This window comes from Rana temporaria, chromosome 10, assembly GCF_905171775.1.
Source record: "Rana temporaria chromosome 10, aRanTem1.1, whole genome shotgun sequence".
Taxonomy (NCBI): domain Eukaryota; kingdom Metazoa; phylum Chordata; class Amphibia; order Anura; family Ranidae; genus Rana; species Rana temporaria.
In genome coordinates, this window is record NC_053498.1 from 7016183 (window position 1) to 7035827 (window position 19645).

At 45.7% G+C, this 19645-nt stretch overlaps 1 protein-coding gene across 2 annotated transcripts in view; it reads left to right on the forward strand.

Moving 5' to 3' along the window:
* Positions 1 to 19645, forward strand: part of APLP1 (amyloid beta precursor like protein 1) — a 68459-nt gene extending 48814 nt beyond the window's left edge. Inside the window, exons 8-17 of one of the 2 annotated variants that reach the window (XM_040327092.1) lie at positions 904 to 978; positions 5549 to 5707; positions 5869 to 5997; positions 7136 to 7235; positions 7317 to 7451; positions 10153 to 10176; positions 12479 to 12549; positions 12736 to 12795; positions 16307 to 16450; positions 19069 to 19645. In XM_040327092.1, coding sequence (XP_040183026.1) covers positions 904 to 978; positions 5549 to 5707; positions 5869 to 5997; positions 7136 to 7235; positions 7317 to 7451; positions 10153 to 10176; positions 12479 to 12549; positions 12736 to 12795; positions 16307 to 16450; positions 19069 to 19167 — 996 coding nt within the window. In that variant the 3' untranslated portion in view covers positions 19168 to 19645. The remainder of the gene's footprint in view (positions 1 to 903; positions 979 to 5548; positions 5708 to 5868; positions 5998 to 7135; positions 7236 to 7316; positions 7452 to 10152; positions 10177 to 12478; positions 12550 to 12735; positions 12796 to 16306; positions 16451 to 19068) is intronic. The other variant, XM_040327093.1, reaches the window with a different exon arrangement.

Consider the following 19645-nt stretch of genomic DNA (forward strand, 5'->3'; position numbering starts at 1 on the left):
CAAACGCAGCTGCTGTGCCATCAATTGTCACCACTGTGCCATGCCATCAAACGCAGCCACTGTGCCATCAATTGTCACCACTGTGCCATGCCATCAAACGCAGCCACCGTGCCATCAATTATCACCACTGTGCCATGCCATCAAATGCAGTCACTATGCCATCAATTCGCACCACTGTGCCATGCCATCAAACGCAGCCACTGTGCCATGCCATCAAACGCAGCCACTGTGCCATCAATTGTCACCACTGTGCCATGCCATCAATTGTCACCACTGTGCCATGCCATCAAACGCAGCCACTGTGCCATCAATAGTCACCACTGTGCCATGCCATCAAACGCAGCCACTGTGCCATCAATTCGCATCACTGTGCCATGCCATCAAACGCAGCCACTGTGCCATGCCATCAAACGCAGCCACTGTGCCATGCCATCAAACGCGGCCACTGTGCCATGCCATCAAACGCAGCCACTGTGCCACGCCATCAAACACAGCCACTGTGCCATCAATTGTCACCACTGTGCCATGCCATCAAACGCAGCCACTGTGCCCCTCAATTGTTGCCACTGTGCCCATTGTTGCCACTGTGCATGTCACTGTGCCCTTTAATTGTCACCACTGTGCCCTTTGTCGCCACTGTGCCCTTTGTCGCCTCTGTGCCCATTGTCGCCGCTGTGCCCTGTAAAATGCACTTACCTTACTCCTTACTCAGTGGAGGGCGAGAAACAGAGGGGGCGGCGCTCCAGCGCCCTCTATGGACGAACCGCCACTGCTCACTGTTGGTGTCAGTGGGAGGCATAGTGCCCCAAGGGCCAGATAAAGCCAAGCAAAGGGCCACATCCATCCCCCTGGGCCACAGTTTGGAGACCACTGACCTTAATCCTTTGCTTTCTCCACTTGTAGGTGATGAAGGAATGGGCAGAAGCTGATAACCAGGCCAAAAACCTCCCCAAGTCTGACCGGCAGGCGCTGAACGAGGTACGTAGTTAGTGACTCATCGTAAGAAATGTGTATTTTTCTGACTCGAGGGGAATGACAAATGGAAAAATAATTTTCTGCCATTCATTTGTGCTCGGGGGAGTGTGGGGGCGAGAGCCTCGTCAGGGGTCTGTGAGATTTGAAAGACATCAAAGCTTAAGACTAATTTTATGATTCCGGGGAAAAAAATGAAATTAAACATAGGGAGACGATAAGACGCGGTGGCTGCTGCGAATGGAGGAGTTTTTTGCCGCGTGGGACTGAAAGCCAACGAAGGAGTCGAGAATTAAAGCTGCGTGTCGTTGGTTGCGCCCTTGGAATTTTTGCGCAGACGCCGGTTATGATGGATGGAGGTTTGAAAGACTATTATAAGGGCATTTATAGGCCCTGCAATTTTACTCATTTTAAATTCAAGCCCCCCCGTTCCCCTGGAGGGCCCAACATTGCCTTGGCCAGTCTTTTCCCGAGACGTTCAATTTGTTCAATTGTGAGGGCAAAACTGACCGGCTAGAGCCAAAACTGACCGGCTAGAGCCAAAACTGACCGGCTTCAATACCGTTGATTGGAAGGTGGAATTGAGTTGGGTTCGTCAAAAGTCATCTCCACCGCCTTAGATCTGGGCTTTTTTCGTTTGGTGGAGAATGCGGGCAGATCTGGGCATTTTTAGTTCCGTCCCTTTCCAGTTGATTGAAACCATCCATAGGTGTGTGCAGGGGTTGTGCCAGGGGTGCCTGAGACGTATTCCCACAATTCTACATCTGGTTTTGATGGGTGATGTCGCCACCAAAGCTCTCTAGTAGGGTTGTCCCGATACCACTTTTTTAGGACCGAGTACAAGTACCGATACTTTTTTTCAAGTACTCGCCGATACCGAATACCGATACTTTTTTTTAAATGTGTCCCCAAATGCAGCCTTGTCCCCCACGAATGCAGCCATGTCCCCCACATATGCAGCCATGTCCCCCCACATATGCAGCCATGTCCCCCACATATGCAGCCATGTCCCCCCACATATGCAGCCATGTCATCCCATACCTAGATGCCGCCGCCTAGTTAATCAGGGTGCAGGGAACATTACAGCTTTCATTTGAATAGCTGTCTGTTCCCAGCCGCGCCGCGTATAGACACTCCCCCTTGCTCGGGATTGGACGGGTGATCTGCACTTTGATAGACAGATCACCCGTCCAATCCTGAGCAAGGGGGAGTGTCTATACGCGGCGCGGCGCGGAACAGACAGCTATTCAAATGAAAGCTGTAATGTTCCCTGCACGCTGATTAAATAGGCAGCGGGGGCGTTGCGGTATGCGGCGGCGGGGGGAGGGGGTTAGTATCGGATCTGGCATCGGGGGCATTTGCGGGAGTACTGGTATCGGTATCGGGACAACCCTACTCTCTAGTCTAGATCTCTAGTATCATGCCCAATGTCACTGACCATCTCTAGTATCATGCCCACAGTCTCTCACAATCTCTTGTATCATGTCCATAGTCTCTAACCATCTCTAGTATCATGTCCAAAGTCTCTGACCATCTCTAGTATGATGTCCATAGTCTCTCACAATCTCTTGTATCATGTTCATAGTTTCTGATCTTCTCTAGTATCATGTCCAAAGTCTCTGACCATCTCTAGTATCATGCCCATAGTCTCTGACCATCTCTAGTATCATGTCCATAGTCTCTGACCTTCTCTAGTATCATGTCCATAGTCTCTGACCATCTCTAGTATCATGCCCATAGTCACTGACCATCTCTAGTATTATATCCATTGTCTCTGACCATCTCTAGTATCATGCCCATAGTCTCTGACCATCTCTAGTATCATGCCCATAGTCTCTGACCATCTCTGGTATCATGTCCATAGTCTCTGACCATCTCTAGTATTATATCCATAGTCTCTGACCACCTCTAGTATCATGTCCATAGTCTCTGACCATCTCTAGTATCATGCCCATAGTCTCTGACCACCTCTAGTATAATGTCCATAGTCTCTGACCATCTCTAGTATCATGCCCATAGTCTCTGACCATCTCTAGTATCATGCCCATAGTCTCTGACCATCTCTAGTATCATGTCCATAGTCTCTGACCATCTCTAGTATCACTCCCATAGTTTTTGATTATATCCCGTTGTGGGTGTCTGCCATTGAACCTTACGTTGATGTTGAGGGCCACACTTGAGGCCCGCCCGGTCCAGGAAAAGTCGACCACCTCTGGTAAAAAAAATGTCTTTGTATGTCGTAGTAACAACACCCGAACTGCCATTCGGAGGGGGGTTCACATACTCATGTTTGTATCATGTAAAAGTATAATACAGAAAAATCCATAAAAGATGAAAAACGATTATTTTTGAACATGAAGAATTCCTGCATCTCGAGCTCCAATACCCCGGAGTCCGCCCGACCATTAAGCATAAAAAAAAAAGAATTCTGCATGCGGAGCAGATGGGCAAGTCATTAATTTTCGAAATCCCTAAAGTAATAGCTTTTAGGTCCTTTTAGGCCTCTCTCGGAGGGTCGTATTACCGGTGACTACAACAGATAACATTTCAGGGGGAGGGGGAGAGAGGAGATATTGTGAAATCCAAGCCGGCTGATAATTCCTCGTCATAAAAAACAAAATGTGGAACCTGACAGCTTGACAGATAGAGAGCTTGTGTAACAAAGTATACGGTTACGCGGCAAAAAAAGTCAACGTCATACTGCGCCATATGACCGCCAGCTGCGGCTAACAAGGTAACGTCCTCCGGGGTCCACTTACCCGGCGGAAAAAAAAAAACTGTGGAAACGCGGATTATTAAGTGGCGCGGCTAATAATAGGTTCCTCCAGATGGAGAGGTACGTTGGGGCTTGTTCAGGTGCGGCGCGGGAACGTGTGCGCAAGATCGCGCGTTCTCCCGTGCCGCAACTAAAAACGCGCTGCTTTTTCCAGGCGTACATGGGTGCTATTGATTCTTATGGTCGGTTCGCCGTTCAGGTGCGACTAAGCGTGGGCACGTTTTTTTTGCACGTTTTCTCACACATCGCGTGTAGGGCGGCCCATCCGTTTTTTCTGGCAAAAGCGCAGAAAATAAGTACCGTATTTATCGGCGTACACCGCGCACTTTTTTCCCCTTAAAATCAGGGGGAAATCGTGGGTGCGCGATATACGCCGATCCCCGCTGTCTAGAGCCGAGCACTCGGCTCGGCTCCGCCCCCGCCGCAGCCTAGAGCCGAGTGTGCTGCGCACTCGGCTAGGCTCCGCCCGCAGCCACGCGAGAGGAGCCGAGACAAGCTGAACACACAGGAAATCTGGCTCCTCTTGGCGCCAAATCCAAAAATAAACACCGCTGCAATCCCGGGCAAGGTGCGGATGTTCTCGCAGACGGACACCTGGATGGAGGCCGCAGACGGACACCTCCAAAGCCACAGACGGTCACCCACAAGGCTGGATGGACCCCGCGCAAGGCCGCAGACGGACGCCGGACAAGGCCGCCGATAGACGCAGGGCAAAAATGTAAGTTTTCTTTTTTTTTCCTTAAACTACCTTTCTAAGCTTGGGGTGCGCATTGCACACCAGCGCGCGGTATACCCCGATAAATACGGTACTTGACTCTTTTCCAAAAACCGCCACATGGTGCTGCAGGACCCTGCGGTTTGACAAAAAAAACACGTTTGCTGAAGCATGGGAAGGGCCGGGACAAGGGGGGCAGGAGGGGAAGCTGCCCTGGGCACTGTGGTGTCATATGAGGTGGAGGGGGGCACTGCAAAGAGATTAGGGGGAGGGGATTTGTTTGTTTTTTTATGAGGGAATTTGTAGGAGCAGCAGAAGATGAGAATTGTTCGCAGGATGGGAAATTTTATGGGAGGGGCTAGGGGACGCAAGGGGGCCACCCCCTAATTCATGCACCCAGCCCTTAATCTACATGTAGGGCGCCGGACGCATGGATTCCAATGGAGTTTTCTATTTCTTTAGAAGCACGTGATTAGATTCTGAGGCTCTAATTGGCTTAAAAAAAGGGTGGGCTTGGGGCGCAGAGCACTGCGCCCCAAACCCACCCAATTGTGTGACATTAGCCAATTAATATTCACTGTTGTCTTCCTGATTCTTCTGCTCCTAGGCCAATCAGGAAGCGGGTCCTGAGACCCGTCACCCGATCGGCCGAGAGGAGAATCGATCCTATTGGCGGCAGAGGAAGAGGAGGGAGGGGGATACAAGGGAACTCGCCATGAAGCGGAGGAGGAGGAGACACAGGGTGACACAGGGTTTTCTTTTGAGGGGGGGGGGAAGGATTTTTGCTGACATATAATGCTTATACATCTCGGGGGAGGGGGCGCAGTTTGGTATGTTCGCCCTGAGCTCAACATGGCCTTGTCCCAACACTGTGCATGGGGGCGCTATATTAACCATTAATGGCACAGTTGTGCGCCTGCTAAATGGCGGCACATTTCTGCCAGGAAAGCACTCAATTATGTGCGGGTTCCCAACACGCAGTTGCCTTAATGGCACCCCCATGCATCTATAAAATGCGAGCACGCCCCCATGCCCGGCCCTAAGCCCGGTATGGTCTTCATTTAACCAATTTGTTCTTCTTTCAGCACTTCCAGTCCATCCTGCAGACCCTGGAGAGCCAGATATCCGCTCAGCGCCAGCGACTGGTGGAGACCCACTTGGGACGGGTGGTCGCCGCTCTCAATGACAACCGCAGGGCCGCACTGGAGAACTACCTGGCAGCTGTGCAGACCACACCCCTTGATGTAAGTGCCCCAGTCTGGCCCACCGGGAACATCCTGCTATGTAATAATGACCTTCACCCAGAAGATGTCTTTTTCTTTTAGAGAGCCGCCCTGCAGGAAGCCCCCTACAAGGGGAACTATGACCCCTTATGTACTGACCTCTCCTTGTTTTGTCTGAACAGCCTGAGAGAGTCCTGCTGGCGCTGAAGAGGTATATACACGCCGAGCAGCGAGACCAGCGCCATACCGTCCGCCATTACCAGCATGTGAGCAGCGCTGAGCCCGACCGAGCCGAGACCATCCAGTTCCAGGTAAGTAAGACCCTTACAGATCAGCACAGGGATGGTGGGAAGGAACCCAACAGATGGATGGTGGGAACCCCTCATAATGGGCACAGCTGGTGTACAGACCCAGGAACTCGGCACAGGGATGGTGGGAACCCCTCATAATGGGCACAGTAGGTGTACAGACCCAGGAACTCAGCACAGGGATGGTGGGAGCCCCTCATAATGGGCACAGCGGGTGTACAGACCTGGGAACTCAGAACAGGGATGGTGGGAACCCCTCATAATGGGCACAGCAGGTGTGCAGACCCAGGAACTCAGCACAGAGATGGTGGGAACCCTTGGGAACCCAACACAGGGATGGTGTGAAGCCCTCATAGGGATAGTGGGAACCCTCATAATGGGCACAGCAGGTGTACAGACCTGGGAACTCAGCACAGGGATGGTGGGAACCCAATACAGGGATGATGGGAACCCTCATAATGGGCACAGCAGGTATGCAGACCCAGGAACTCAGCACAGGGGTGGTGGGAACCCCCCATAATGGGCACAGCAGGTGTACAGACCTGGAAACTCAGCACAGGGATGGTGGGAACCCAATACAGGGATGGTGGGAACCCTCATAATGGGCACAGCAGGTATGCAGACCCAGGAACTCAGAACAGGGGTGGTGGGAACCCCCCATAATGGGCACAGCAGGTGTACAGACCTGGAAACTCAGCACAGGGATGGTGGGAACCCAATACAGGGATGGTGGGAACCCTCATAATGGGCACAGCAGGTCTGCAGACCCAGGAACTCAGCACAGAGATGGTGGGAACCCAACACAGAGATGGTGGCAAGCCCTCATAGGGATGGTGGGAACCCTCATAGGGATGGTGGGAACCCTCATAATGGGCACAGCAGGTGTACAGACCCGGGAACTCAGCACAGGGATGGTGGGAACCCCTCATAATGGGCACAGCAGGTATGCAGACCCAGGAACTTAGCACAGGGGTGGTAAGAACCCCCCATAATGGGCACAGCAGGTGTACAGACCCAGGAACTCAGCACAGGGATGGTGGGAAGCCCTCATAATGGGCACAGCAGGTGTACAGATCTTGCACAAGCAAGTGAATTTCTGGGCAGCGATGATGCGCACTCTTCCTCTCTCTGGCTCTCTCAGGTTCTCACCCACCTTCGTGTCATTGAAGAACGGGTCAACCAATCCCTGTCTCTTCTGTACCGGAACCCCCAACTGTCCCCAGAACTCCGTAGCCAGATTGGTGAGTATTATTACCACTCCCCTTTGTGTTGTAAACCTCTCAGCAAGTCCCCCGGGTCGCTGAGTGTCAGCTCTTTTGCAGAGACCTGGCTGCACACAGAGTGGGTTGGAGCCGGAGACCTTCTTAGCTCCACCCAGAAGAAACTGAGCGAAGACAGCGATTACCCCGAGATCAGAGTACCACCGCAGAGCTCCGCCGAGACATCCCAAGGAGAAGGTAAGGAGTGGCACCACAAAGCCAGTAAATGTGTATATATGGACAGAGTGCATAGAACAAGGAGAGGAGCAGCACTCTGACACCTCAGCGCCCCCCCCCTCTCTGGGCGCCCGGGTGCGGGGCACCCCATGCACCCGCCTAGGATCGGCCCTGTATATGGATGAATTATTTTCTGTTCAGCGCTAGCTACTTCTACATCTCTAATTTCCGGATTAGGCTCAATTAAGCTTGAGGCTCTCTTTTAAATGTTTACCAGGTGGATCTTAACTGCTTTGGTGAGCAAAAACTTAGGTTATAGAAGTCAATAGCTCAAGCTCAGGTTATACACAGTGCTGAATGAGTCTGAGGAGTGACTCCTCCACCCCTCCGCCCCTCTCTGCCTCCTCTGTAGTACTAGATACAGATTTTCAATTAGAGAGAGACAGTCTGAAAGCAAACATCATCTGCTTTTTTTCAGAAAACAATCATTATGACACCAGTACCTTTTTAAGTTGACAAGTGGAGCTTAAGGACCTTTTTTTAAATGTTTACCAGGCTGATCTAAACTGCTACGGTGAACAACAAATTGTTTATAGATGTCAATAGCTCAGTTAGAGAGAGACAGTATATAAAAGAAAACAACGTCTGTTTTTTTCCCAGAAAACTAATATGACCTCAGTATAAGATTTTTTTTAGTTGACAGGTGGAGCTTGAGGATCTTTTTCAAATGTTTACCAGGCTGATCTTAACTGCTTACATGTTTACAGAAGTCAATAGCTCAAGCTCAGGTTATACACAGAGGTAAATGAGTCAGAGGAGTGCCTCCCTCCCGCCTCTCTCTGCCTCCTCTGTACAAATCCATATAGGTTTTCAATGAGAGAGAGAGTGGCTAAAAGCAAATGTCTGCCTTTTTCAAAAAATGAGTAATATGACCCCAATTTATATTTCAGTTGACAAGTGGGGCTTGAGGCTTTTTTTTTAAATGTTTACCAGGCTGATCTTAACTGCTTTGGTGAACAAAAACATGTTTACAGAAGTCAGTAGCTCAAGCTCAGGTTATACACAGAGGTGAATGAGTCAGAGGGGTGGCTCCTCCACCTTCCCGCCTCTCTCTGCCTCCTCCTTTTCAATTAGAGAGAGACAGTCAAAAAGCAAACACCTTGGGCCAGATTCAGAGAGATCGGCGTATCTTTAGAGCGGCGTAGCGCATCTAATATGCGCTACGCCGACGTAACATAGAGAGGCTCGTACAGTATTCACAAAGCACTTGCTCCCTTTCTTGCGCCGGCGTAACGTAAAATGGCCGGTGTAAGCCCGCCTAATTCAAAGTAGCAAGGCAGTGGGCGTGTAGTATTATAATGAAGCGTGACCCCATGTAAATGCATGGCCGAACGAACGGCGCATGCTCAGAATCACGTCGTAAATACTCCCTAAGATACGTCGGCTCAATGCTTTCGCCGTGAACGTAACCTACGCCCAGCCCCATTCACGTACGACTTACGCAAACAATGTAAAATCCGACAGCTGTTGCGACGTCCATACCCTAACATGACTTACCCCTGCTTTATGGGGGATAACTTTACTCCGGACGTACGCCTTACGTAAAGGGCGTAGCTTACTACGACGGGCGCAAGTACGTTCGTGAATCGGCGTATCTAGGTCACATATTCGACGCGTAAATCAACGGAAGCGCCCCTAGCGGCCAGCGTAAATATGCGCCCAAGATACGACGGCGTAAGGAGACTTACGTCGGTCGGATCAAGCAGAAATTCAGGCGTATCTGGTTTCCTGAATACAGCGCGTAGATACGACGGCGCATACTACAACTTACGCGGCGTATCAACAGATACGTCGGCGTAAGTTGTCTGTGAATCCGGCCCCATTATCTTATTCCAGAAAACTATTAATAAAACCCCAGTGTCTTTTCAGTTGACAGGTGGAGCTTGAGGCTCCTTTTCAAATGTTTACCAGGCTGATCTTAACTGCTTTGGTGAACAACGGAAATCAATAGCTCAAGCTTCGGTTATACAGAGAAGTGAATGAGTCAGAGGAGTGACTCCTCCCCCTGCCTCCCTCTCTTTGCCTCCTCTGTAGGAGTCCATACAGATTTCCAATTAGAGAGAGAGACAATCTAAAAGAAAATATCATTTATTTTCCAAAAAAATTAATAATATGACCCAGTTTCTTTTTCAGTTAACAGGTGGAGCTTGAGGCTCTTTTTCAAATGTTTACCAGGCTGATCTTGTTTACAGAAGTCAGTAGCTCAAGCTTAGGTTATACACAGAAGTGAAAGAGTCAGGGGGGTGGCTTCTCCCCCTCTCCGCCTCTCTCTGCCTCCACTGTAGGAGTCCATGCAGATTTTCAATTAGAGAGAGATAGTCTAAAAGCAAACATCATCTGCTTTTTTTTTTTTCAGAAAACTTTTAATGTGACACCAATGTACACCCTTTTATTGTCATACATTTTTACTTAAAAAAAGTACCCAAAGCCATTAACCCTTCCCAGAGTTTTGTAAAATATTGAGCACCCTCGTGTTACCCCCATTGCTGCTGCTCTGTGATTGGTTGAGGTGATACTTTATAGAGTCTGAACTTCTCCTTCTCCAACTCTTCTGCTTTGTTCCCCCAGCTGACTTATCTCTCTCTCTCTATTTTCCTCACTCGCTGTCACTCTCCGGATTTTCCGGTCTCCTTTTCTTTTGCCTTTTCGGACCTCTCAACAGACTCCCAGCAGATCGAAAGAAAAGGTCAGTAAAACGTTTTAATCGCAGTCCCCGATGAAGATGCACATCTGTAAATCATTTTAATTCATTACCCAATCAGCAGGTCAAACCTCACAAAGTTGAAACACGAATTGCTTGCGGGCAGTGCGGGGCTCAAGGGAAAGCTGCCTTGGGGCCCCACAACAATGACTGTTGCCCGGGGCAGCGGTCCCTTTTGCCCCGTGTTAAAGACGGCCCTGGTAACTGACCTGTGTGTGATCAGAGGCGTAGCTTGAAGCTTGTGGGCCCGTTGACCTGGCCCCTGGGCTGTTCTCACCCTGAGCTCCTCTCAGGGGAGGGCTGGCAGCCATAGGCCTGGGGGGCAAGTCCAGTCAAGTGGCCCATTGAACCGCTGAATCAGCCCACCATCTATGGCCCATCTTTTTTTCAATGCAGCCTCACCAGTGCCCATCAGTGCAGCCAACTCCAGTGCCCTGGGACAGGTTACATGGGGTGTATGGGGGGGATGGGGGTCAGCTAGGGGTGTCAGGGTCTCTCACCTCAGTGATCTCAGCTCAGCAGGCCCTTGCACACCACGGCCTCGTGAGGGGGTAATGCTCCTGATCCTGGGGTCAAGTTGCAGCCAGCGCCCAGCCCTGTAGCTCTGCGTCCTGGCTCGCTGGCATGCCCTGCCTCTGCCTGCTTCCAGTCCCAGGGAGTTGTAGTTCCCTCTGCGCTGCTCTGTTTTCCACCCACCGGAAGCTTGAGCGTGGACTACAACTCCTGGAATGCAACAGCTAGTGGTCGGCCCAACTTCCAAAACCAAAATGAAATGGTAGAGGGAATTTTGAACATAAGTTAGGGCGGCCTGGGAGGCATTTTCCACCCTGCCCCCTAGCCCAGCCCTCCCCTGCCCTCCTCTCCATTCAGGAAATGGCTCACAGCTTGTCCCCAGCCAATCGGAACAGAGGGGTGTGGACTGTGGAAGGCAAAGTGGAAGCCCAGTACTGGAGCGTGGCTGTGGGGCCCTTGGGCAGATCGGGGCTGGACTTTGTGGCGGGTATGATAATATGACAGGGAGGCTGCAGGGGCCCCCTGGAGCTAGGGGTGGGGTTGCGATTGTGACCCCTGCAACCCCTTATGCTACGCCCGTGTGTGTGATTCGTGTCTGTAAGGTTCCCATTGTCCAACAAGCCTTAGAAGTGTGTCCGTGTTGCCCATAGTAACTAATAGGATGGCAGTTTTTTTTTTTTAAAGGGGCAGTCTACCCAACAGAGGCGGCTCTAGGCTTTGTGAGGCCTTAGGCAAAACTTGACATGGGGCCCCATGATGGGAAAAAAAATTCAAGGACAAGAGCCCCTTTCCCCACAACCCTGGCCGGAGGTTGTGGGGGTCTGTGGGCAGGGGTCTTATCGAAATCTAAAAGCCCCCTTTAACAAGGCGGTCTCCAGATCCTGCTCTTTAATAACTAAGGGGCTAGGGCCACCCGGTGATGTCACCCGGTGAACCAACACCCTTGAGACATCATTGACTGAGGGCAGGCTGGGTCATTGACGTCACAAGGGGTGGGGTCACCGATATTCACTGGTTGTTAGGGGTTGCTGGCGGCCCAGCTCCTGAATTAGGGCTCTTAACGCTGCCTGAGCACATCAGCGTTAAGGTCCCCTGTTCCTCAAAACTTAGGTAATGCATTGGGTAAGTTAGGCGGCCATGAGGCCCCTGTGAGTGCGAGGACTTAGGCGACCGCTTAATTAAAGAGCCACCTCTGCTACCCAATTTAAAGGGCCAGTCCACCCAAAATTCATATCTGGGTGTTTGCACTCCTCTTTATGTTAAAGGGCCAGTCCACTCAAAATTGATATATCGGTCTTTGTGCTCCTGGTTGTGTTATGTTAAAGGGCCAGTCTACCCAAAATTGATAAGTTGTGGTGAATGGTAAGGCCAAATCACACTTGTGCATTGTGGCGACACCGGCCAAAATGGCACAATACGTGGTAATGCACCCACGCCATGGGTCTTTGTGAATTGCTCCCCTAAACATTGTACAGTAAAGACCAACACAACGTGCAGTGCAGCACACCACGACGCATCGTGGTGCGCCGCATTGTCAAAAAAAAGGCTTGTGCACATTTTTGTATCTGTTGTGATGCACTTCCAGCCCATTCATAATAACTAGACCGCTTAATGCAAGGTACATTAACGAATGCCGAATGCACGTTAATGCATGCGCAATACTGCGCCACAACGAAACACTTCAGTGTAAATGGGCCCCTAAAATTTACTGGTTGAACCGTATCTGCCTGTTGCCTGATCAGTCCTTAATTCTGTATTTTCTTTCCCCCCCCAGGCTCCGCCGTCTGGGACTTGTACTCAGACTTCCCCCCCAGCGAGAGAACCTTGACCTTCCCCAGCCAGAAGGTGAGATAAGAAGGCTTATTCTACAAAGGATATAGAGCCCCCCCTGTCCCATCCAATCAGACTTAACCGTTCATCAGTTTAGCCCAATCAAAACAATGAAAGATGACTTCTGATTGGATGCAATGGGGTTGTGGTTTACTCATCGCTCCCTGCCATATTAATAGCGTGCCATCTGTGTCTTCTCAGGATAATGCTTCAGTAAAGCAAGTCCATTACCAGTCTGAGGACATCCAACGTGATGAGCTGGTAAGAGATCGCCACTTCTGCCCCCTGCTGTCTATTTTCTGTAGTACACCCACTTATGGGTATGAAAACAGTGGTATCATCATGGTGCTATAATGTAGTAATAATAATATTATTATCATCGTCATTCTCAGTAATAAATAATGATAATTAAATGTTAACTAAAAAAAAAGGGACATTTATTTAAAAAGTTAAATTGATTTAATTTTTTTATTATCATCATTGCTAAATTTTTTATATTCCTAAATATTGATAATGATATTTTTAACTAAAACATAAAGGTACATTTATTTAAAAACATTTATTATTATGATTATTATTAATATTTGTATCATTATTGCTAAAATTGTAGTAGTCATAATTAATGATAATTTAAACTCAAAAAATAAAGGTACATTGCTAAAGAATAAATACATATATATATTTATGTACGTGTGTATGTGTGTGTGTGTATAATATATATATATATATATATATATATATATATATATATATATACACACACATACTAGTAAAAGCATTTTTTTTTTTAAATATTAAAGTTTAAATAATAAAGTAAATCATTTTTAGAGAGAAAGAATATTTATGTAAACAGTATTTTATATATATATATATATATATATATATATATATATATATATATATATATATATATATATATATATATATATATATATATATATATATATATATATATATATATATATATATTCATATATGAATATATTTATGTGTGTGTGTGTGTGTGTGTGTGTATGTATGTATGTATGTGTGTGTGTGTGTGTGTGTATGTATATATATATATATATATATATATATATATATATATATATATATATATATATATAATCGATAGATAGATAATCTCATTATTAAAAAAAAAAAAATTAAGTTTAAATAATAAAGTAAATCATTTTCAGAGAGAGAGAATATTTATGAAAACGGCATATCTTGATTATAGATATCATTCATGTATCTATTCATAAAAAATTAAAATAGAAACACGAGCACCAATATTTTTTTTTTCATTGTAGCAACATTATTAACTAAAAAAAAAGAGACATTTATTTAAAAATAATTTATTTTTTATTTTTATTATTATTAACATCATTGCTATATTTTTATAGCCCCAAATATTGATAATGATACGTTAACTAAAAAAAAAGGGAAATTTTTTTAAAAAGTAAAATTATTATTATTAATATTATTATCGTTATTGCTAAAATTTCAGGATAAATAAAGAATGGCCCAGATTCAAAGAGCAATTGCGCCTGCGTAACCATAGTTACGCAGCGCAATTGCTTACTTGCCCCGGCGTAACGACTTCTCCTGATTCAGAGAGCGCGTTACGCCGACTGCAGCCTAAGATATGCGTGGCATAAGGCTCTTATGCCCTCATATCTTAGGCTGCATTCTTACGCAGGCCGCTAGGTGGCGTTCCGGTAGTGGTCAGCGTATAGTATGCAAATTTGCATAAGGCTGCCACTTCTATAGCAGGGGCAGCCAATGCTAAAGTATACCCGTCGGTCCCGCGTCGCAAAATTTTTAATTTACGTTGTTTGCGTAAGTGAATCGTGTATGGCGCTGGACGCCATTCACATTCACTTTGAAGCAAATGACGACCTTGCGACGTCATTTGCCGTAATGCACGTCGGGAAAGTTTCCCGATGGAGCATGCGCACTACGCTCGGCGCGGGAACGCGCCTAATTTAAATGATTCCCGCCCCCTACGGGATCATTTAAATTCCGCGCGCTTACGCCGGGCATTTTGCCGGAGCGCCCACGCAATTTACAGAAGCTACTGCTCCGTGAATCGAGGGTAGCGCAGAAAATTTGCGGGGGCGCAGGGCAAAAACGGTGCCCTGCGCCTACGTAAAAAATGCGCAAATGTTACTGAATCTACCCCAGTGATAATAATATGTTAAACTAAAAAATAAAGGTACATTATTAAAAAAAAATTATATATATATATATATCTATAGGGACATTTATTTAAAAAGTAAAATTATTATTATTATTATGGTTATTGCTAAAATTTTAGTAGTCATAGATCATGATAATAATATGTTAAACTAAAACATAAAAATAAATAAATGTACAAATTACAAAAAACAATATATAGTGTGAGTGTATATATATATATATTACACATTTTAACATATCAAATACTAGAAAAAGCTATCATTATTAAAAATAAACATTAAAGTTTAAATAATAAAGTAAATCATTTTCAGAGAAAAATATATCTTAATTATAGATATCATTTTTCTTCATATATCTATTCATGAAAAATGTAAATAGAAGCACGAGAACCCATTATAATAATTGTTTTTTTAACTATAGCTACATTTCAAATAACAGTAAGTCATAATAATAGTCATATTATTACTATTATTCATAGTAATTATATATATATTACATTGATTTCTCTAGTTCTATAATGTGAAGGAGAAAGAAGACTATTGATAATAATGATTACAGATCATTATTAGTGACAATAATTATTATGTTATAAACTATTAACTGCAGTTATCAGTAATCAGCAGTAATATTTTTAGTATTTAATTTTTTTTGATCATCTTGATTTTTACTATTTAACAAATAAAGAATATTACATTAGTTAATATGTTTTGCAAATAAAGATACCTATTAGGGCTGCAACTATCGATTATTTTCATAATCGATTAGTTGGCCGATTATTGTTTCGATTAATCGGATAATAGCCTAAAAAAAAAAATTGCATTTAAAAAAAAAATTGGGCCAATTTGTTGTTGGGTAGATTACAAAACACAAATTTCCGAAAAAACACATGACATGCTTTTCTGCAACAAATAAGACAAAATAGCACCGTTTTGCGTTAAAAAGTCCTTCCCTTTCCAAATACACAGCAGCTGAAAAAAAATCATGGATGTGAACGTGTCCCATAGGAAAACATGTAAATGAACTGTAGTGTGTTTCTGCAAAAAGCACCAAAAAACACAGAGGTGTGACCCAGGCCTGAGATGTTTAGTAACATAATGGGGGGTTAAAAAAACAAAAATGAGTACAAAAAGAGCAAATAATTGCTACTGTAAGGGGTTTGTTTTTTTTTACTGTGGGACAGTGAAAGTAATATTTACAGGAGAGATTTGCTTTTTTGTACTATAAAGGGATAATTTTAGTTTTTCTTAACCCAATTATGTTACTGGCCGATTAATCGATTATGAAAATTGTAATCGATTAATTTCATAATCGATTAGTTGTCGATTAATCGATTAGTTGTTTCAGCCCTAATACCTATGCTATAGATCTTCTTTGTTTTCTCAATGTTTATAGATATTTAACCCGATTTTATGATTTATTATCTTATGTATTTTGTATTACATTTGTACAATGACATCGCTCTTTCTTGTTGGGGGTCCGTTGACCAGGACTGGCCTTCAGCAGACACTGCCACACACGCGGCATCACCATGACAACCTAACATAATCGCTCTATAATTGGGCCCTAACGCAGTAATAATCCCTTTCTGCAGGAACCAGACACCCTGGTCCCCTTTAACCGAGGAGCTCTGATTGGCTTGTTGGTGGTGGCTGTTGCCGTGGCGATGGTTATAATTATCAGCCTGCTTCTGATCCGGCGCAAACCCTACGGGACCATCAGCCATGGGATTATCGAGGTGAGATCATCTTTGTGGCCCGCGAGTTCCAGTCTTTGTCTCGTGTCCCGTCCTCCCCTGACTAACCAAAGAGGCGTTCAGTGTCGATCTTCAACAGTTTGTATATTTATTGATTGACCTTCCCTTACCGTGTGGCCCATTTACACATTTAAAGGAAACCTATAATAAGATAAATATGTAAGGGTTCTATTGGTGTCTTCTCCTTATGAAGGTGTTTGATTCTGGGTCTTTAGTATTTTCTTTGGAACGAGTATGGTCCATGAGGAGTTCCAGCTTACTCTGACTTCACTGGAGGCATGCTTGTTCCAGGTCAATGTCACAAAGTACTGAAGGCAGAGGCAACTGGTTTGGCATCTTAAAAAAAGGTCAGCAATGGCCCGCAGTTCAGCCTACTAGATATGCAGGGTTTTATTGGGACCTCTATTGTCCTACAAAGGAACTTACCCAACAGGGTAAAAAATAAATAGAAACTGAAGCTCTAACCCAGCCATTCCTAAACAAGTCCACGGGACTCTAGGGGCCTGCATAGTTCTAGGGTCAACATCCTTTGTCATAGCTGGCTGCCAGACACCGAAGATCTGTTTAACTGTCTATAAGGGTGACCACCAATGTAAGGGGTATTCTTCCCACTGACCCCCAGCGTAAGGGGCATTATTCCCACTGGCCACCATTGTAAGGGGTATTCTTCCCACTAACCCCCAACGTAAGGGGCATTTTTCCCACTGATCACCAATGTAAGGAACATTCTTCTCACTGATCACCAATGTAAGGAACATTCTTCTCACTGATCACTAATGTAAGGAACATTCTTCTCACTGATCACCAATGTAAGGGACATTCTTCCCACTGATCACCAATGTAAGGAACATTCTTCCCACTGATCACCAATGTAAGGGACATTCTTCTCACTGATCACCAATGTAAGGGACATTCTTCTCACTGATCACCAATGTAAGGAACATTCTTCTCACTGATCACCAATGTAAGGGACATTCTTCTCACTGATCACCAATGTAAGGGACATTCTTCTCACTGATCACCAATGTAAGGGACATTCTTTTCACTGATCACCAATGTAAGGAACATTCTTCTCACTGATCACCAATGTAAGGGACATTCTTCCCACTGATCACCAATGTAAGGAACATTCTTCTCACTGATCACCAATGTAAGGGGCATTCTTCTCACTGATCACCAATGTAAGGGACATTCTTCTCACTGATCACCAATGTAAGGGACATTCTTCTCACTGATCACCAATGTAAGGGACATTCTTTTCACTGATCACCAATGTAAGGGACATTCTTCCCACTGATCACCAATGTAAGGGACATTCTTCCCACTGATCACCAATGTAAGGAACATTCTTCCCACTGATCACCAATGTAAGGGACATTCTTCCCACTGATCACCAATGTAAGGGACATTCTTCCCACTGATCACCAATGTAAGGGACATTCTTCTCACTGATCACCAATGTAAGGGACATTCTTCTCACTGATCACCAATGTAAGGAACATTCTTCTCACTGATCACCAATGTAAGGGACATTCTTCCCACTGATCACCAATGTAAGGGACATTCTTCCCACTGATCACCAATGTAAGGGACATTCTTCTCACTGATCACCAATGTAAGGGACATTCTTCTCACTGATCACCAATGTAAGGAACATTCTTCCCACTGATCACCAATGTAAGGAACATTCTTCTCACTGATCACCAATGTAAGGGACATTCTTCTCACTGATCACCAATGTAAGGAACATTCTCCCCACTGATCACCAATGTAAGGAACATTCTTCCCACTGATCACCAATGTAAGGGACATTCTTCCCACTGATCACCAATGTAAGGAACATTCTTCTCACTGATCACCAATGTAAGGACATTCTTCTCACTGATCACCAATGTAAGGAACATTCTTCTCACTGATCACCAATGTAAGGGACATTCTTCTCACTGATCACCAATGTAAGGGACATTCTTCTCACTGATCACCAATGTAAGGGACATTCTTCCCACTGATCACCAATGTAAGGAACATTCTTCTCACTGATCACCAATGTAAGGGTAATTTTTTCCACAAAATATCAACGTCGGGGGCATTTTCTCATTGACTCCCAATGAGTTGATTTCTGCAAGGGTTCCCCAGAACCTGAAAATTGTTGCAAGGTATCCTCTAAAGTAGGGCTGAATTTTGCATATATGTGAATTAGATGCATTTTAAACAGCATCCAATTCGCATGACGTGTAAATGTGACCGGCTCCCGATGAAGCCACTTCACACATGTCCGGAGTGTGGTTTCAAAAAGGGTCCTGTGCGTCTTTTTGTGTCCGTTTCGGGTGAAAAAATTGGCACTTGAACCGGTACACACCGGACCTCGGACTGCAAACCACAGCTGCTGGTGAACCCGGCCTTAAAAAAAGATTTCTTGCTCTTTACAAAAAAAAATAGTGCATTTTTGTCTGGCCTAGCTTGTACTTTATTACACTAGAAAATGAAGAGTTAAAGAAGAAGCATTTCTGTGTAATATGTTATTAATGGGCTTTAAAGTTGACGGCCATTTTTCCATTTTAACACCCCCCCTCTTTTTTTTCTTTTATTTTTTTTTGCAGGTGGAAGCTTCCAGGACCCCCGAGGACAAGCACCTGAGCAAGATGCAGAACCAGGGCTACGAAAACCCAACCTACAGATACCTGGAAGAGAACAACTGAGGGCCGGAGCGGGGGTGTCGGCGGGTTCTATTATTTTTGGGCAGAAGGGAAGGGGTTTTACTTCAGGGGAGGTACAATATAGGTCAGGGGTGGGGACAAACAGGGAATATTTAATAAGAAGAGGGGGTGCAGCTAAAGAATACTCGACCCCCCCCTCCCTCCCCTCCAGGAACGACGGTGCACCATACCAGATCCTAGCCAGACAGCTTCTAGGACACAACGGGTTAAACGCGTCCGCCTCTCTCCCCTGTGAATGCACTTAAATTATTTATGACTACGAAGGGAAAAAAGAGACGGTCAGCACTAACCTCTCGTTGTGAGATATTCCCCGATTACTAGTCACCCCCCTACCGTAACTGCAAGCCCCCCCCCCCCCTACACACACAAATCCCTGCTAATGGCATTTTCACTTATTGCAGAGAAACCAGCAATGCATTGCGGCATAGATGGCTTCCGATTCTATCACCGCCTCCCCCCC